Here is a 19265-nt window from a genome sequence, read left to right on the forward strand (position 1 = left end):
TCGAAAGTGCGAATCAGTGTTCGAACTACAATGACGGGTTTTGAAGTGAAACTAGGACGAGGAGTAATAATTTAAGCTACTGATTTAATGCTGTTGGTGTCATGTTAGAAGCAGGAACACTCAGTACAACGGGATATTTTTTTTAACCTGCAAGCCGAAAGTGCTGGCGGATCAAAACAACCTGACAGTACTTTCTATGAATGGAAATGCACCGCTAGTCAGTGTTTTTTTTTTTTTTTGATTGATTGATTGATACTTTTATTAGTAGATTGCACAGTACAGTACATATTCCGTACAATTGACCAATAAATGGTAACACCCCAATAAGTTTTTCAACTTGTTTAAGTCGGGGTCCACGTTAATCAATTCATGGTAACCACTTTTCAACCACTGTGCTGCGGCACACGCATGTGCCGGGAGATACAGTGGGAAATGATCCGGAGTCAAAAATATTTGTGCAAACCTGTAATTATAGCAGGGGTCACCAAGCTTTTTGAAAGCAAGAGCTACTTCTTGGGTACTGATTAATGCGAAGGGCTACCAGTTTGATACACACTTCAATAAATTGCCAGAAATAGCCAATTTGCTCAATTTACCTTTAATAAATAAATCTATATATAAATAAAAATGGGTATTTCCGTCTGTCATTCCGTCATACATTTTTTTCCCTTATACGGAAGTTTTTTTTTGTAGAGGTTAAAGAGTCGAAATTGAAGATAAACTTTCAAAATTTAATTTTCTTTTTTTTTTTCCTGTTTTGTCCTCTTTTAAACCGTTCAATTAAGTGTTTGTTTTTTTAATCATTTATCCATCCATCCATCCATGGATAAATGATTAAAAAAAAAAACACTTAATTGAACGGTTTAAAAGAGGACAAAACAGGAAAAAAAAAAAAAGAAAATTAAATTTTGAAAGTTTATCTTCAATTTCGACTCTTTAAAAGTAAAAAAAACCAACCCCAAAAAAAGAAAAGAAAAACTAGCTATTCGAATCTTTTTGAAAAAAAAAAATAATAATAATTTATGGAACATCATTAGTAATTTTTCCTGATTAACATTAATTTTACAAATTTGATGACATGTTTTAAATTGGTTAAAATCCAATCTGCACTTTGTTAGAATATATAAAAAAATTGGACCAAGCTATATTTCTAACAAAGACAAATCGTTATTTGTTCTATATTTTCCAGAAGAAAAAAAAAAAGAAATTCAAAACACTTTGAAATAAGATTTAAATTTGATTTTACAGATTTTCTAGATTTGCCAGGATATTTTTTTTTTAATTTTAATCATAATAAGTTTGAAGAAATATTTCACAAATATTCTTTGTCGAAAAAACAGAAGCTAAAATGAAGAATTAAATTAAAATGGAATTATTATTCTTTACAATAAAAAAATAAATGTACTTGAACATTGATTTAAATTGTCAGGAAAGAAGAGGAAGGAATTTAAAAGGTAAAAAGGTATATGTGTTTTTCAACCACTGTGCTGCGGCACACGCATGTGCCGTGAGATACAGTGGGAGATGATCCGGGGTCAAAAATATTTTTTGCAAACCAGTAATTATAGCAGCTACCAGTTTGATACACACTTCAATAAATTGACAGAAATAGCCAATTTGCTCAATTTACCTTTAATACATACATCTATATATAAATAAAAATGGGTATTTCCATCTGTCATTCCGTCGTACATTTTTTTTCCTTTTACGGAAGTTTTTTTTTGTAGAGAATAAATGATGAAAAAAACACTTAATTGAACGGTTTAAAAGAGGAGAAAACAGGGAAAAATGAAAATTAAATTTTGAAACAGTTTATCTTTAATTTCGACTCTTTAAAATTCAAAAATCAACCCAAAAAAAAGAAGAGAAAAATTAGCTAATTCGAATCTTTTTGAAAAAAAAATAAAAAAAAGAATTTATGGACCATCATTAGTCATTTTTCCTAATTAAGATTATTTTAGAATTTTGATGACATGTTTTAAATAGGTTGAAATCCAATCCGCACTTTCCATCCATCCATCCATTTTCTACCGCTTATTCCCTTTTAGGGGTCGCGGGCGCCTATCTCAGCTACAAGCGGGCGGAAGGCAGGGTACACCCTGGACAAGTCGCCACCTCATCTGCACTTTGTTAGAATATATAACAAATTGGACCAAGCTATATTTTTAACAAAGACAAATCATTATTTCTTCTAGATTTTCCAGAACAAAAAGAAAAAAATAATTCAAAACACTTTGAAATAAGATTTAAATGTGATTTTACAGATTTTCTAGACTTGCCAGGATATATTTATTTTATTTTAATCATAAGTTTGAAGAAATATTTCACAAATATTCTTCGTCAAAAAAACAGAAGCTAAAATGAAGAATGAAATTAAAATATATTTATTATTATTCTAAATTTACTTGAATATTGATTCAAATTGAGGAAGGAATTTAAAAGGTAAAAAGGTATAAGTGTTTAAAAATCCTAAAATAATTTTTAAGGTTGTATTTTTTCTCTAAAATTCTCTTTCTGAAAGTTATAAGAAAGAAAGTAAAAAAAAAAAAAGAATTTATTTAAACGAGTGAAGACCAAGTCTTTAAAATATTTTCTTGGATTTTCAAATTCTATTTGAGTTTTGTCTCTCTTAGAATTAAAAATGTGGAGCAAAGCGAGACCAGCTTGCTAGTAATTAAATAAATACGTCCTCAGTGAGTCCACGTTTATTGTGATTGTAGAACCGCCCCCCAGCACACTAGCATGTAGTACAGAACACTGGCAACCACAGACTGGTAGTACATCCACGTTTTTGTTTTGTTTTTTTACAAATGTTGACTATGAACAATAACAAGATGTGATAAGTCAGTTACAGCTCATCTTAGGACCTATTCTGTGTTTTATGTTGCAGCAAGTTACATTCCTAGTTTGTCAACCCGTTCTCAATAAAACTCTTCTGATTCTGTTTTTTTCTCAGACATAAAATATAAAATTAAATGTTGACAGATGACAAAGAACTTGTGTTCATGCTACACTGAGACGGGAAAACAAAAATAAAAACAAGGGACAACTTCGTTTTGGGTTTTTCTCACATTTTATTTAACAAATGTTCCTCTGCTGTTGCAGTTTGTCACTCAGCTGTTCCTGTGGGAGAAACAAGCATGTTAGAGGGCGTCTTATTCTAGGGTCAAGATTCATTTACAGTAGCAATAACGTCTTCTTTGCTAGGACCGTATTTTACGCACTATAAGGCGCACCTAAAAACCTCAAATTTTCTCAAAAGCTGACAGTGCACATGATTATTGAGGCTCAAAGTAAGAAAAGGGCAGGATTTTTTTCCTGGGTCCTTTACACAATATGGAAATTAATGTAAAATTAAATTTGCTAAAAGGAAGCTAACTACTTAGCTGTGTGTCCTTTGTAGGTAAAAGTGATTTTCATTTCTTTTGTGTCAACATATTATTGTCATAATGAGTTAATTGACATTATCATAGGCTTGGAATACATGAAAAGCAACAAAACACTGGTTTATTATTAGGCTATTTATTGTTAAAGATAAGCAGTTTAATATTGAACATTGCAACAAGAACTTTGAAAAAAATAAAATTAAAATAAATAAATACACAAATGGATAAACTTCAATGTGAAAATCTGTCCTTCTTCCCTAAGGGCAAGGAAAACTCACACCCAGTGGGACGTCGGTGACAATGATGACTATGAGAACCTTGGAGAGGAGGAAAGCAATGGATGTCGAGCGGGTCTAACATGATACTGTGAAAGTTCAATCCATAATGGATCCAACACAGTCGCGAGAGTCCAGTCCAAAGCGGATCCAACACAGCAGCGAGAGTCCCGTTCACAGCGGAGCCAGCAGGAAACCATCCCAAGCGGAGGCGGATTTTGTGTTCTGTTTGAGAGTAATGAAACCCAACTCTTCTTCTAAGCTTGAGAACACTATCGTATTGGCTGAACATTTTCACAAGTTCAAGGAAGTTGCCCTGGTTTGAGCTTGCAGAAGACTTATCACCATCTCGTGCGAGATATAGAATAATGTCAATCAATCTGGTCAAAATGTCCCTGTTTCTTTGTTTCTCTCGCCCTTGCCTTGAATGTCTGCTACATCAAGAGCTGCTTGTAATGCAGTCTTTTTGAAAGTGTTCCATCGCACCATACTTGTCAAGTGGGCCTCTGAGTTTGCATGCTCTTGCATTCTTTCAAGCCCTTTTCTCCAGTTGTTTATCCCGGCCACTCTCCAAGCAGACTTGCTGTACTTTTCTACTTTAAGAAAAAGACGACAGCTGAAGCAGAACATACCATCCTTGTCTGGTGAGTATTCCAACCACGGTCTAGTGTTATACCAGTTTCTTTGAAATGATCGTCCATCTGCATTTTTGTGACTTTTAAGTACAGGTTGACATGGTCCTCTATCAACACACATTTTGACATAGCTGGCATTACATTTTAGATCAAAAGTTTGTTGGTGGGCAGGATCTGTAAGATACTTTAACAGTGCAATATTTGATAAGACCTCTTCTCCTACATCACTTGTAGCTCCTTCAACATCCCCCCCATCTATGGCTTCCTCTGCAGTATCATCTGCCTCCCTTCCTGTGGATTCTTCCTCCCCAACATTTACTGGGATTTCTATGGCTTCCTCTGTCAGGAGTTGCATCTAAAGCCTCTTTTCTCTCAGGTATTGCTTCTACACTCTCCTCCTCCTCTCTCTCAGGTGTTGATTCTAAGGTCTCTGCCTCTCTCTCAGGTGTGACACTTTCTGAGGTCTGTGGTCTTTCTTGAATTCTGGTGCTAGTACTTGGTTTTAACCATGCATTAAGAGGTCTGCTACCCTTAGCTGCTTCCTGGCACTCCTTCTCCTTCCTTTTCTGTATCCTTTTTTTTTGGCACTGTGCTGCAGGCATAATCAACATGAATCAAGTTTAAATACAGATGGTAATATTCCTAACAGGTAACCTACATCTTATGTCCCCAGAATGCTGAAATTATTATTATTATCAATAATAATATTTATCATCATTATTCTTCTTATTATTATTGTTATTATTATTTTGTTAACCCACACAGTAATAGCAAAGTCACAATAAACTTTATATCTAAACCTCTACTGTAAGAGAAATGTGATCCGCTGTAAACACGGTGCATTTTATTTTGAAAATTAACCCGGTGTTTTATTTTGTATTTTGTACACTACTTCCTGTCCCGCACGATCCGCTCTGCGTGGAATTGATGCGCCGTGCTCCGATGTCCGGCAAAAACAGAAGCTGAGACATTGAATAATACAGCGTTTTTCTGAAATATGACCCATATTAGATGCTGAATAAGTGGACGGCGACTAGACCATAACTCACAGGTTCAAGTTGCTCCACTGTCACATCTCCTCAGGGGCGCAGTTGGCTCTCTCTCCTCTCACTTACTCGTCCCCTCTCTCTCTCTGGCGGAAGCGGCAGGCTCAAACAACCCGGCATTACAAGCAAACGGAGTTTTTGTACCACTGTTTTTTTTTTTTTTTACATCCTGACAATAATTTATTAATGTTTAAAGAAAAAGAAAAAAACAAAAACAAAAAAACACACAGGCAGAGGGTACTTTTTAAGACTAGGCAAAAAAGAGCAGGAGCTCAAGCACCCATAGGGCCCTATGTGTGCACGTGCCGGACTGTAGCATCTATTCTGTAAGCCTTATAATGCGGTGCGCCTTATATATGAACAACGTTTTAAAAAAGGCCATTCATTGAAGGTGCGCCTTATAATCCAGTGCGCCTTATAGTGCAGTAAATACGGTACTTTGTATCGCAGACGTGTAGAAGCCAACAAAGCATGTTTTCATGAGGCAGCCAGCAAAGTGCATTGTAAGTGATCAACATGACAAGAGGGGTCAACAAGTGCCTAATGATGTGATGTTTAAGTAAGGCTTAATCACCATGATGTGTTTCTTACTTGGCGACAACACCGTCGGCCTTGGCCAGCCTGAGGATGGAGTCATCAGCCTCGCCCTGTTGGGAACAAATGCTGGTTTTAGTGCTGATTTCTGCATGTCTCAGCAACAAATGTGCTGCCCAGGTCTGACTGCATACCACTATTACATAGACAACAGCATACACCTGTCTGTACAGTACAGACAAAACTGTAAGCATTTGACAATAACGTTGAATATTTGAAGTTTACTGTGGCCAAACAAGCACTAATGTAACCATGACAATGTGTAACACAGTACAAGTAACCTTCAAATGCAAGAAACATTTTTATTACTGATGTATTGTTGTAATTGGAAGGTGAATAACTTAATTATCCTAAATAGGTGAACAAACACCAAAATAAAATGCACTTTAATAAATATTGAACATGTTGAAGTGCAGTTTCCCCCAATGGAAAGACTGGGTTGTTGCAATTGTAGTTGAGGGTTGTAATGCCTCCTGACTTTGCATTTAAGGCCTTCATTATTGCAAAATCCATTTAATGACTTTTTTGGGTTTTTAATGACCCGTAGAAACCCTGAAACAGCTCATGCATTTGTGTCACACACATGCACATGGGACACTTTAGACAACTTGTGGACCTTTAGTACACGGCAGGAAGTCTACAATTCTAAGTATCAGAGGTGTAAAGACAACCATATTCAAGAACATCCATCTGTGCTTGACTAGTTGGCCTTCCAGAAGATATATTTGACATCATTTTAAAAGGTTAATAATCCATGTTATCCATACTGGAAGGAAAACATTGGCTTTAAGAACCGCACACTTCATACAACCTTCTCTTTTGCACTTTCAGATAACCACCTTAAACATTAACGTGAAAGCATCCAAGATGGAGGGCAAGGTCGCAGAAGTCTTCAGGTCAACTTTTTACTTTTACTTCTTTTCCTCACCTTTTTGTGCAGAGCTCAAAAGGACATACTCTGAAATAGTTATTTTTCCCTTTAGAATGGAGTGTTGCAGACAACCAAAGAGCAGCAGAGGGTGAGAAGGTGACTATAGACTCTGGCCAATGGTCAGCAAAGCAAGGCTAAACAACTCTTACTGTTATATTACTGGCAAAGGTGCAGTCTCTGGACAATAGAAAGGCTGCTCTCGTTACACAAGCAGGCTGCACGGACACTAAGATAATTTCAAACTCCTGCTCTGACAATGTGGAATATTTCACTTTGAAGTTGAGGCCATTTGATCTGCAAAGTGTTGTTTAAAAAGGATATGGATGACATATCCTGTAATGATCTTGGCTGCTTTTAACCACTCTCATCTACACTAATTACCTCACAAGAAATTACGGGATTATAGAAAACGTCCAGTATTTATTTCAGTCACACTGCTTCAAGTTTTGGCTAAAAAGTTACTGAATTGATTTCAGCTCACTGAATCGCTCCAAAAAACCCCCCAAATAACAATATTGTCCCCGAATCTAATTGGCGATTTCAGATTACGAATGGAATGAAATGTTTACTCCCCTTCAAAGTAACAATTAAAGCAGAGAATTATAGAAAATGCCCTGGATTCAAACAAGTTATTCATGGTTGCGCAGGTCACTCACCATCCTGCGGATAGCGCCACAGATGGCGTAGGTCTTGAACTGACCGTTGAAACGTCCTGTGACCTTGTCCACCTGCCACAACAACAACATCTATTTCATATCTTTATGGGCGTGAATAAACAACACACATACATTGATGAAAATAAAAGTGTTCATCATTAAAAAGACATTTGAAGCGTGGACAGCAACAATAAAAGTATTTATTATGAACACACCTCAGCTATGTTGATCTGGACAGAAGCGTGATCCTTGGCTCCAATGATTCTGTTGCTAGCAGAGCTTTGAGACACAAAACAACAATTTTAATACATTTTATATGGGTTCCTTTCACACCATGTATCAGGGATGTTGAGGGCCATATGATACAAATGCCAGAGTCATTTGGACATTTAACATGTTGTAACCCCACCACTGTGGGTATGCTAAGAAGTTATAATTATTCATCCATTTTCAGACATTTACTAAAGGATTGCTTATTATTTTTATTGGATAGTAGTCTGATTATTTCAATTGTTAGTTTTTTCCTTTATTACCTCTTGTGATATTTATTTTTACCCCATATTTGTTCTCACTACTGCACCTTAAATTGGAGTCCTTAATCTCGTTTCATACAAATATATTTACAATGAAGTCCATTCTATTCTACTGCTTGTCCCTTTCAGGGTAGCTGCAATTGTGTGGAAGACAGAGTGTATCAATAAAAAATGGCAACATTTCCAAGTTTAATATGAGCATCCTTACATTACATCTCTTGGCTGTTTTTTAACATTCACATATTTCCAGTGGTTAGCTCAGAGGTATGACTGTGGTGCGTTCTTTCTGGCGTCACTTCCTCTCCGGAGTCAGTTTGTAAAGGATCAACGAGTCCATACAAAGCTAAGAGCCGGAGATGCAAGAAATAGAGGGTGCACTTATCCATGTAAAAAAATAGTCCGAGGAGGCGAACCTTAAACGCTGGTTTAGTGTGGCTGAAACGGGACTTTGGCTAAATAATTATTTGTTTAAGGGTTTATCCGGCTCAGTGTAGACATAGCCTTAGACACCCCTGCCATGATGGTCACTATTATTAATAGCCACCAAACTGGGACGAAATGAGCATTTCTTACCATTTACGTGGGACGTAAAGGTCCACATATTCACCAGCGTCGTTCTGCATGGTCAAAGGTGAGTAGGTCGTCTACAAACTGCAACACAAACAAACAACATGTTAAACTCATGTGTTACTAGGGCTGGGTGATATATGGAATATACTGGATACATCCCAAAGTTTGTCTCTGTGAGATATAGAAAATGACTATGGTGATATTGGAGTATATGTTCTCACGCAGTTGCAGGCATTACACTACAGGCTCTTCTCACTCTTTTTTGTCTATCCTTCCCACAGAGACGTAAAACAAGCGCACCTTTTTACATACTGTCGCGCGTGCAACATCATACGCCAGAGAGGTAGCGGCATGGGTAACGTTAGCTGTGATGCTCGCAATGCGAGTGGTAGAATAATACAAGAGAGAGAAGATGCCAATCTGGTAACAAATTAAGGAAGAATTAATCCCAAGAAAAACTGCAGTGTGTCCTTCATCCGGTGGTGGTTTGGCTTCAAGCGGGAAGATGTTGAACAGACAACAGTAATATGACAAGTATAGGGCAAAGGCGTTGCTACAAAAAGTAGCTGTACGGGAGCCTGTAAAGGACTGTATGTTACCTTAGGGGGATGCTCTAATTATTCACTATTTACCAAATAAATCTAGTCTAAGGGAGAGTGTGAGGAGACAACTTATATAGCTTGTACACAGTCACAGGGGAGTGTCTATTCAATAACTTAAGTCAAAACGTTACTAAACCTGCCGTTCATGCAGTCACTGTGCAGCAAACAAAACACACCTGCGAGCTGCGGTTAGCATAGACGTCACGTCTACTGGCAACGTGAAGCGCCCAAACGTCCTTAAACTTTTAAATAATACACTTTATCAACTGTTATTTATAAGACTCTGAAGTAGAAAGCGTACAGTAGTTACTTCTCCAAGCTGCAACCGTGGTGAACTATCGCCCGTGCAACACGTAGAACGACGCTACGTTGCTTGTTAATGCTGGAGCTCTCTGAACACTTTCACTCCTTTTACCTGCCAGCAGAAATTTAACTGCTCGTAACCATAGCAACCACAACCATAGAAACAGTTAAAACAACTTCCATCCACCCATCCATCCATTTTCTACCGCTTATTCCCTTTCGGAGTCGCGGGGGGCGCTGGCGCCTATCTCAGCTACAATCGGGCAGAAGGCGGGGTACACCCTGGACAAGTCGCCACCTCATCGCAGGGCCAACACGGATGGACAGACAACATTCACACACTAGGGCCAATTTAGTGTTGCCAATCAACCTATCCCCAGGTGCATGTCTTTGGAAGTGGGAGGAAGCCGGAGTACCCGGAGGGAACCCACGCATTCACGGGGAGAACATGCAAACTCCACACAGAAAGATCCCGAGCCTGGATTTGAACCCAGGACTGCAGGAACTTCGTATTGTGAGGCAGACGCACTAACCCCTCTGCCACCGTGAAGCCCGTTAACTTACAAAAACATATTTTAACCTCCGAAACAACACACATGAAAGAGAAATAAATAATAATTAATCCCTTAACAGAAATGATCTCCTGTTTGCTGACCTGAAGGGACAATTACACAAAAGGGACGGCGTGGCGCAGTGGGAGAGTGGCCGTGCGCAACCCGAGGGTCACTGGTTCAAATCCCACCTAGAACCAACCTCGTCACGTCCGTTGTGTCCTGAGCAAGACACTTCACCCTTGCTCCTGATGGGTGCTGGTTGGCGCCTTGCATGGTGTGTGAATGGGTAAATGTGGAAGTAGTGTCAAAGCGCTTTGAGTACCTTGAAGGTAGAAAAGCGCTATACAAGTACAACCCATTTATTTTATTTAAATATGCAAACCTTCAGAACATTACCATGAATTGATTAACGTGGACCCCGACTTAAACAAGTTGAAAAACTTATTCGGGTGTTACCATTTAGTGGTCAATTGTACGGAATATTTACTGTACTGTGCAATCTACTAATAAAAGTATCAGTCAATCAATCAAAACAGTAGCACCACTGCTAATGTGTGGCATCATTTGAAAAGTCACCCGCCAGAGAATGAGGAGTGCTTGAAACTCCGCATGTCAACATCTCCGGCCAGTGCCACACCCACAAAATGCATATCGACATAGTATAAAACAAATAGTCAACAACAGAAGGAGATAACATCCGCAGGAACCTACCACATAGTGAAGGACATACACTATTTGATTCCCTATTATGTATCTCATTTTTATTTGACACTTATTGAAATATCCCGTGTGACATCATGCACAAAAGTGCACTTAGTTTTTAAACTATTGTAGTGGCGTTCTGGAAAAAAAAAAGGGCACTTTAATTTAGTGTTTTGATATGTCATCTTAGTGACATCATGCAAAAAAGTGCACTAGTTTTAAAATGTCTGACAATCTTTCTGATTTAGAAATGACATGAAAGTTTGTGCCACTGCTTAAAGGCCTACTGAAAGCCACTACTAGCGACCGCGCAGTCTGATAGTTTATATATCAATGATGAAATATTAACATTGCAACACATGCCAATACGGCCTTTTTAGTTTACTAAATTGCAATTTTAAACTTCCGCGAGGTATCCTGTTGAAAACGTCGCGTAATGATGACGCGTGCGCGTGACGTCACGGATTGTAGCGGACATTTTTTTCCAGCCCGATCCCAGCTATAAGTAGTCTGCTTTAATCGCATAATGACACAGTATTCTGGACATCTGTGTTGCTGAATCTTTTGCAATTTGTTCAATTAATAATGGAGAAGTCAAAGTAGAAAGATGGAGGTGGGAAGCGGTGCACTGCAGCTGCCTTTAGCATCACAAACGCAGCCGGCGTTTCCTTGTTTAAAATTCCCAAAGGTGAAGCTTTACTATGGAACAGAGCGGTCAAGCGAACATGGATCCCGACCACATGTCAACCGGCAGTTTTCGGTGAGACAATTGTGGTAATAAGTCGGCTCTTACCGGAGACATCAGCGGAGCTTGCGTCCTGCTGCAGCAGCGTGACTTCCCTCAGACACTGGCGGTCACCACACCCCTCCGACTTTCAGGTACGACTATATAATCTCACTAAAACACTAGTAACACAATAAGCAGATAAGGGATTTTCCAGAATTATCCTAGTAAATGTGTCTAATAACATCTGAATCGCTCTCACTGCCCTCGGCTTTTTTTTGTTTAAAACTTTTTTTTTCTTACTAGTCCTTCACTCTCACTTTCCTCATCCACAAATCTTTCATCCTCGCTCAAATTAATGGGGAAATCGTCGCTTTCTCAGTCCGAATCGCTCTCGCTGCCGGTGGCCATGATTGTAAACAATGTTCAGATGTGAGGAGCTCCACAACCCGTGACCTCACGCGCACATCGTCTGCCACTTCCGGTACGGGCAAGGCTTTTTTATTAGCGCCCAAAAATTGCAAACTTTATGGTCCATGTTCTCTACTAAATCCTTTCAGCAAATATATGGCAATATCGCGAAATGATCAAGTATGACACATAGAATGGACCTGCTATCCCTGTTTAAATAAGAAAATCTCATTTTAGTAGGCTTTTATTAAATACACTTTTGCTCAATTGACTTAATTGTGATTTCCCTCTCTGCATGTAGGTCTAAAAGTAGCATATAGTAATGCAGTATGAAGAATAATGTTTCATTGTAGACACATTGAATCATCATACATGTTAGATCCGCTCAACATCCATTGCTTTCAGTCCCCATATGCGGTCCTCTCCAAGGTTTCTCATAGTCATCATTGTCACTGATGTCCCACTGGGGTGAGTTTTTCCTTGCCTTTATGAGGGCTCTGTCGTAGTGGTTTGTGCAGCCCTTTGAGACACTTGTGATTTAGGGCTATATAAATAAACAATTGATAGATTGACACTGCTGTGATTATATGCATCAAATGTTCATTCAAAGCTAAGACAATATATCGAGATGTATATCATGTATCGCGATATTAATAAAAAGGCCATATCGCCCAGCCCTATGTGTAACATGTATTAGCTACATAGCCACATGACCGCGAACACACGTTTCTGGTGCAACTTTACTGACTTAAAAATAAGCTCCATAAAACAATATCAATAATCACGATACCGAGCAGATGAAGCTAATAAAAGAGTTAGCCTGTTAGCTTAGCAATTAGCATCCGCGCAACACGGCCTCGTGCGGCGGCTAACCAGACATTTTTTCGCAACAATTCGCTCAAAAACACAATTTAATGGACACATACAGCAACACTGTAAACTTATATATGGCAGGAAATCACATGAAACTGGAGTAGCTCTCAAAATACACTTTTTGGGGCATTTAAAGACGAGACCTCGACAAACACTCACCGTATCCGACAGATGGACGACAGGAAAGGAAGGGCCGCTGACCCGGAAGTCCAAATATGGCACTGTGCATTAATGTGTCGCCCCCTGCTGGAAAACGGTGGTATAACGGCCGTCAACACTATAGGCCAGGGGTGTCCAAACTTTTTCCACAGAAACATTTAAGCATGCGGGGACCATTTTGATATTTTTCATCTTCAAACAAAATATATGGATTTTTTTTTTTAATCCTTAGGACTCCTGGGGAGCATAGAGGGTCTCAGTCACTAAAATGTTGAAAATAAGTAAAATTATTATTATTTTTTATTTAATGCTTACAGTACATCTCTATATCAACTTGAGGTTGATATAAAGTAAAACAAATAAGGTTTTATGCCTTTTCTGTCAAAGACAACTTTGTTTTTTATGGTAAAACTGAAATATGCAGTATTTAGATGGATAGATAGTACTTTATTGATTCCTTCAGGAGAGTTCCTTTATTTAGCAATTAAAGCCCTCAAAGATCAATAACGCAGGACACCATTGATTTTAATTATTTAATAATTTTGAGTAATCACAGTGAAAAGTTAAATAAAATCCTACTAAATATATTTCAGATCCGAAAGCTTCCCCACTCATAAAGTGATACATTTTTATTATTTTTTTTTACTTTTAACACTTAAATTTCAAGATCAACTTCCAATACATCTGTCTATTTTAAGTTTGAACTATTATTTTGTTTGTTTTATGCTCTTTTGTCAAAACTTTGATGTTTTTACATGACAACCACACAACATATGCAATACTTTTTCCACATAAAACCTTTTAAAGTGATAATTTTTAAGTAATAATTCATTATAGCATACATTTTTTTTGTCCTTTTTTTTGAGCAATGGAAAAAAAAGAAAATAAAGACAAAAGGAACAAAAAAAAAACTGCCTGCATGGCAGCTTTGTGTCAGCATTGCCACTTTTTCTCATTGGATTTCACGTCATTCCACTTTTTTAAAAATGTTTTTTTGAATTTTTGCATTACTATTAATTTTGCAATTTCTGCAGAATGTGTGGCGGGCCGGTCAACGTGTGGGGGGCCGCAATTCGCCCCCCAGCCGCACTTTGGACACCCCTGATACAGGTAAAACCAATAAATTTATATATAAAAACATTAGGTGCCGCAAAATATTACAACTAAAAAAGTTGTAATGATACTTTACTGATAAAAGCGATTATTATTGAAAAACTTATTCGGGTGTTACCATTTAGTGGTCAATTGTACGGAATATGTACTGAACTGTGCAATCTACTAATAAAAAGTATCTATCAATCAATCAATCCATGCGTTACAAGCCATTCTAAATCAAATGTGGCCACTGTGTGCAAATGTGTCGCTCCCTGCTGGCGACAAGTGGTATAGCAGCCATCATCACCATGAATAAAAGTCAAAAGTTTTAAAATAACTTATTTTGGGCGCTGCAATTTGTTACTAAGATGAACAAAAAGACTGACAACAATGTTTTATTACTACTATACTAATACAAGCGTTCCATAAACAAAAAAAACATTCAAAATCCAAACTAGTAATCCATGCCAGTGCGTCTGAGTCCAAATGTGTCGCTCCCTGCTGGCAAAAAAGTGGTATAACAGCCTATCATGAGTAACAGTCAAGTTTTAAAAATAACTTAAAATGTTACAAAGACGACCAAAAAGACTGAAAAAACGTTTTACTAATACCGTGCTAAAAAAAAAAGTTCCATAAGACATACAAACCATTCTAAATAAAAACTGGTAATCTCTGCGAGCAAGATAAAATATTGTTATTGTCGTGTCATGTTTTCCCTCTACAATCATTTTTTCTTTGTTGTCTACCAGACAAAAGACACATGGCAAAGGAAATATTACAAGTAAAAGCTCGGTAGTTCTACTGTTATCCGGTACCAGATTTATTTCAATCCTTTTTTTTTTTTAGTTTACTAAATTGCAATTTTATTTTTTATTTTTTTAATAAATGTTTTTATTGAATCTGACAGGTATTACAATGTACAATAAAACAGTAAACACATTTCCCCCTTTTTTTTCCCCACACACTTCCAAGAACAGCAACCCAACACATACCCCCCACACACATGAACCCCCCTCCCCCCCAGGTTCTACATAAATTAAAGGTACAGTCACAAATGGAAAATAATTAGTGCATTACTTTCTTCTCAACATAGGCAGATAGTAAATATACACCCGGAATAAATATAAATAATAAGAAAGAAAAGATAGAGCTGTGGACCAGCTCTATACTCTCGGCAGGGTTCTTGAGGGTGCATGGGAGTTTGCCCAACCAGTCTACATGTGCTTCGTGGACTTGGAGAAGGCATTGGACCGTGTCCCTCGGGAAGTCCTGTGGGGAGTGCTCAGAGAGTATGGGGTATCGGACTGTCTTATTGTGGCGGTCCGCTCCCTGTACGATCAGTGCCAGAGCTTGGTCCGCATTGCCGGCAGTAAGTCGGACACGTTTCCAGTGAGGGTTGGACTCCGCCAAGGCTGTCCTTTGTCACCGATTCTATTCATAACTTTTATGGACAGAATTTCTAGGCGCAGTCAAGGCGTTGAGGGGTTCCGGTTTGGTGACCGCAGGATTAGGTCTCTGCTTTTTGCAGATGATGTGGTCCTGATGGCTTCATCTGACCGGGATCTTCAGCTCTCGCTGGATCGGTTCGCAGCCGAGTGTGAAGCGACCGGAATGAGAATCAGCACCTCCAAGTCCGAGTCCATGGTTCTCGCCCGGAAAAGAGTGGACTGCCATCTCCGGGTTGGGGAGGAGACCCTGCCCCAAGTGGAGGAGTTCAAGTACCTAGGAGTCTTGTTCACGAGTGAGGGAAGAGTGGATGGTGAGATCGACAGGCGGATCGGTGCGGCGTCTTCAGTAATGCGGACGTTGTACCGATCCGTTGTGGTGAAGAAGGAGCTGAGCCGGAAGGCAAAGCTCTCAATTTACCGGTCGATCTACGTTCCCATCCTCACCTATGGTCATGAGCTTTGGGTCATGACCGAAAGGATAAGATCACGGGTACAAGCGGCCGAAATGAGTTTGGGTCTCTCCTTTAGAGATAGGGTGAGAAGCTCTGCCATCCGGGAGGAACTCAAAGTAAAGCCGCTGCTCCTCCACATGGAGAGGAGCCAGATGAGGTGGTTCGGGCATCTGGTCAGGATGCCACCCGAACGCCTCCCTAGGGAGGTGTTTAGGGCACGTCCAACCGGTAGGAGGCCACGGGGAAGACCCAGGACAGGTTGGGAAGACTATGTCTCCCGGCTGGCCTGGGAACGCCTCGGGATCCCCCGGGAAGAGCTAGACGAAGTGGCTGGGGAGAGGGAAGTCTGGGTTTCCCTGCTTAGGCTGTTGCCCCCGCGACCCGACCCCGGATAAGCGGAAGATGATGGATGGATGGATGGAAGAAAGAAAAGAAAAAAAGAAGCTGGTTTATGAAAGGTGAACTTATCACGTGTCCTGTAACGTCTTTAATTTAGCTATGTAGTCAACCAACTATGTAGTCAACCATACAGCCCCGAACAGAATAAAACCTCCCAGGTGTCCCCCTTAGATTGAACTTTATTTTCCCCCAGATCTAAATACATCATGAGGTCTTTAAGCCATAAGGAGGCTTTGGGGCAAAAAGGTGACTTCCACTCCAGCAAAATTCTCCTACGTGCTAATAAGGATGCAAAGGCGATACTAGCCTTAAATGTTCTCCTTTATTTAGGGATCTGATACCATTTAGCCATTTCTGCACATGGTGTCAGATTTAAATCCAAAAAGTTAGCAAGGTGTTTGAAAATAGTTGTCCAATAATCCAGCAAATGGAGACAAGACCAAAACACATGCGTCATGTTAGCAGGTGACATGTGAAGTGAAGTGAATCATATTTATATAGCGCTTTTCTCTAGTGACTCAAAGCACTTTACATAGTGACACCCAATATCTAAGTTACATTTAAACCAGTGTGGGTGGCACTGGGAGCAGGTGGGTAAAGTGTCTTGCCCAAGGACACAACGGCAGTGACTAGGATGGCACACGCGGGAATCGAACCTGCAACCCACAAGTTGCTGGCACGGCCACTCTACCAACCGAGCTATGCCGCCTTGTGACATCTGTTACAAGTATCCCAGATATTGGGGTACATTTTGGAGGGTTTGGAATTAGTGAAATAAATACGGTGGACAACCTTAAATTGTATTAAATTAAGCCTTGAACAGGATGTACTGTTGTTAATTCGGGTTAAGGCAGAATCCCAGTCTTTATCATTTCTAGATCTGCCAAGCTCTTCGTCCCAATTCCCTCTGATTTTGTAGATTTTGGAAATTAGGCCTTTCTGATTTGTGGGAATATCTCAAATTGAATCAATTAGCGAGTTTGGTGGGGTATTAGGGAAAGATTTAACAACATTTCGAAACTGAAAGTATCGAATACTCAATACTTCAATACTTTTCTGAAGAAAGGGGACCACAAAAAATTTAATTATTGCCTTTATTTGGACAAAAAATGTTAGTGTAGATGAAACATATGTTTATTATTGTCATTTAGTCCTTCAATAAAATGTTGAACATACTAGACAACTTGTCTTTTAGTAGTAAGTAAACAAACAAAGACTCCTAATTAGTCTGTAGTAACATATTGTGTCATTTATACACCTATTATTTTCTACACATTATGAGGGACAAACTGTAAAAATAGATTATTAATCTACTTGTTCATTTACTGTTAATATCTGCTTATTTTCTGTTGTAACATGTTCTATCTACACTTCTGTTCAAATGTAATAATCACTTATTCTTCTCTTCTTTGATACTTGACATTAGTTTTGGATGATACCACACATTTAGGTATGGATGCGATACCAAGTAGTTACAGTTTCATACAATAAAATATAATACCTCATAAGACCTAACCTCGATCCTGACCTCATGGTAAACTACCGTCTCACCTTCTCTTTATTTCGAAAATCCTCGAAAAAATTGTTGCAGAGCAGCTAAATGAACACTTAGCGTTTAACAATCTATGTGAAACCTTTCAATCCGGTTTCAGGGCAAATCACTCGACTGAGACAGCCCTCGCAAAATTGACTAATGATCTATTGCTAACGATGGACTCTGATGCGTCATCTATGTTGCTGCTCCTCGATCTTAGCGCTGCTTTCGATACCGTCGATCATAATATTTTATTAGAACGTATCAAAACACGAATTGGTATGTCAGACTCAGCCCTGTCTTGGTTTAACTCTTATCTTACTGATAGGATGCAGTGCGTCTCCCATAACAATGTGACCTCGGACTATGTTAAGGTAACGTGTGGAGTTCCCCAGGGTTCGGTCCTTGGCCCTGCACTCTTCAGCATCTACATGCTGCCGCTAGGTGACATCATACGCAAATACGGTGTTAGCTTTCACTGTTATGCTGATGACACCCAACTCTACATGCCCCTAAAGCTGACCAACACGCCGGACTGTAGTCAGTTGGAAGCGTGTCTTAATGAAATTAAACAATGGATGTCCGCTAACTTTTTGCAACTTAATGCCAAAAAAACGGAAATGCTGATTATCGGTCCTGCTAGACACCGAACTCTATTTAATAATACAACTTTAACATTTGACAACCAAATAATAAAACAAGGTGACTCTGTAAAAATATGGGTATTATCTTCGACCCAACTCTCTCCTTTGAGGCACACATTAAAAGCGTTACTAAAACGGCCTTCTTTCATCTCCGTAATATCGCTAAAATTCGCTCCATTTTGTCCACTAAAGACGCCGAGATCATTATCCATGCGTTTGTTACGTCTCGTCTCGATTACTGCAACGTATTATTTTCGGGTCTCCCCATGTCTAGCATTAAAAGATTACAGTTGGTACAAAATGCGGCTGCTAGACTTTTGAAAAGAACAAGAAAGTTTGATCACATTACGCCTGTACTGTATATACCTTTATATACATATATACATACATATATACCTATACTGTATATACCTTTATATACATACATATATACCTATACTGTATATACCTTTATATACATATATACATACATATATACCTATACTGTATATACCTTTATATACATATATACATACATATATACCTATACTGTATATACCTTTATATACATATATACATACATATATACCTATACTGTAAATACCTTTATATACATATATACATACATATATACCTATACTGTATATACCTTTATATACATATATACATACATATATACCTATACTGTATATACCTTTATATACATATATACATACATATATACCTATACTGTATATACCTTTATATACATATATACATG

General features: G+C 38.7%; 1 protein-coding gene across 4 annotated transcripts; it reads right to left on the reverse strand.

Moving 5' to 3' along the window:
- Positions 1–3054: 3054 nt before the first annotated feature.
- Positions 3055–13036, reverse strand: LOC133554147 (small ribosomal subunit protein eS21). 4 transcript variants are annotated; one of them, XM_061902580.1, is made up of 6 exons: positions 12955–13036; positions 8630–8707; positions 7739–7802; positions 7524–7595; positions 5934–5989; positions 3055–3123 (listed from the first exon to the last, which is right to left on the reverse strand). In XM_061902580.1, exons 2-6 carry the CDS (start codon positions 8677–8679, stop codon positions 3114–3116), a joined length of 252 nt encoding a protein of 83 aa, XP_061758564.1. In that variant the 5' UTR covers positions 8680–8707; positions 12955–13036; the 3' UTR covers positions 3055–3113. The 4 variants fall into 4 exon arrangements, with proteins under 4 accessions (XP_061758564.1, XP_061758565.1, XP_061758562.1 ...); XM_061902581.1 differs by having other exon boundaries at positions 5917–5989; XM_061902578.1 differs by having other exon boundaries at positions 7524–7613.
- Positions 13037–19265: the final 6229 nt, after the last annotated feature.

This window comes from Nerophis ophidion, linkage group LG06 (genome assembly GCF_033978795.1).
Source record: "Nerophis ophidion isolate RoL-2023_Sa linkage group LG06, RoL_Noph_v1.0, whole genome shotgun sequence".
Taxonomy (NCBI): domain Eukaryota; kingdom Metazoa; phylum Chordata; class Actinopteri; order Syngnathiformes; family Syngnathidae; genus Nerophis; species Nerophis ophidion.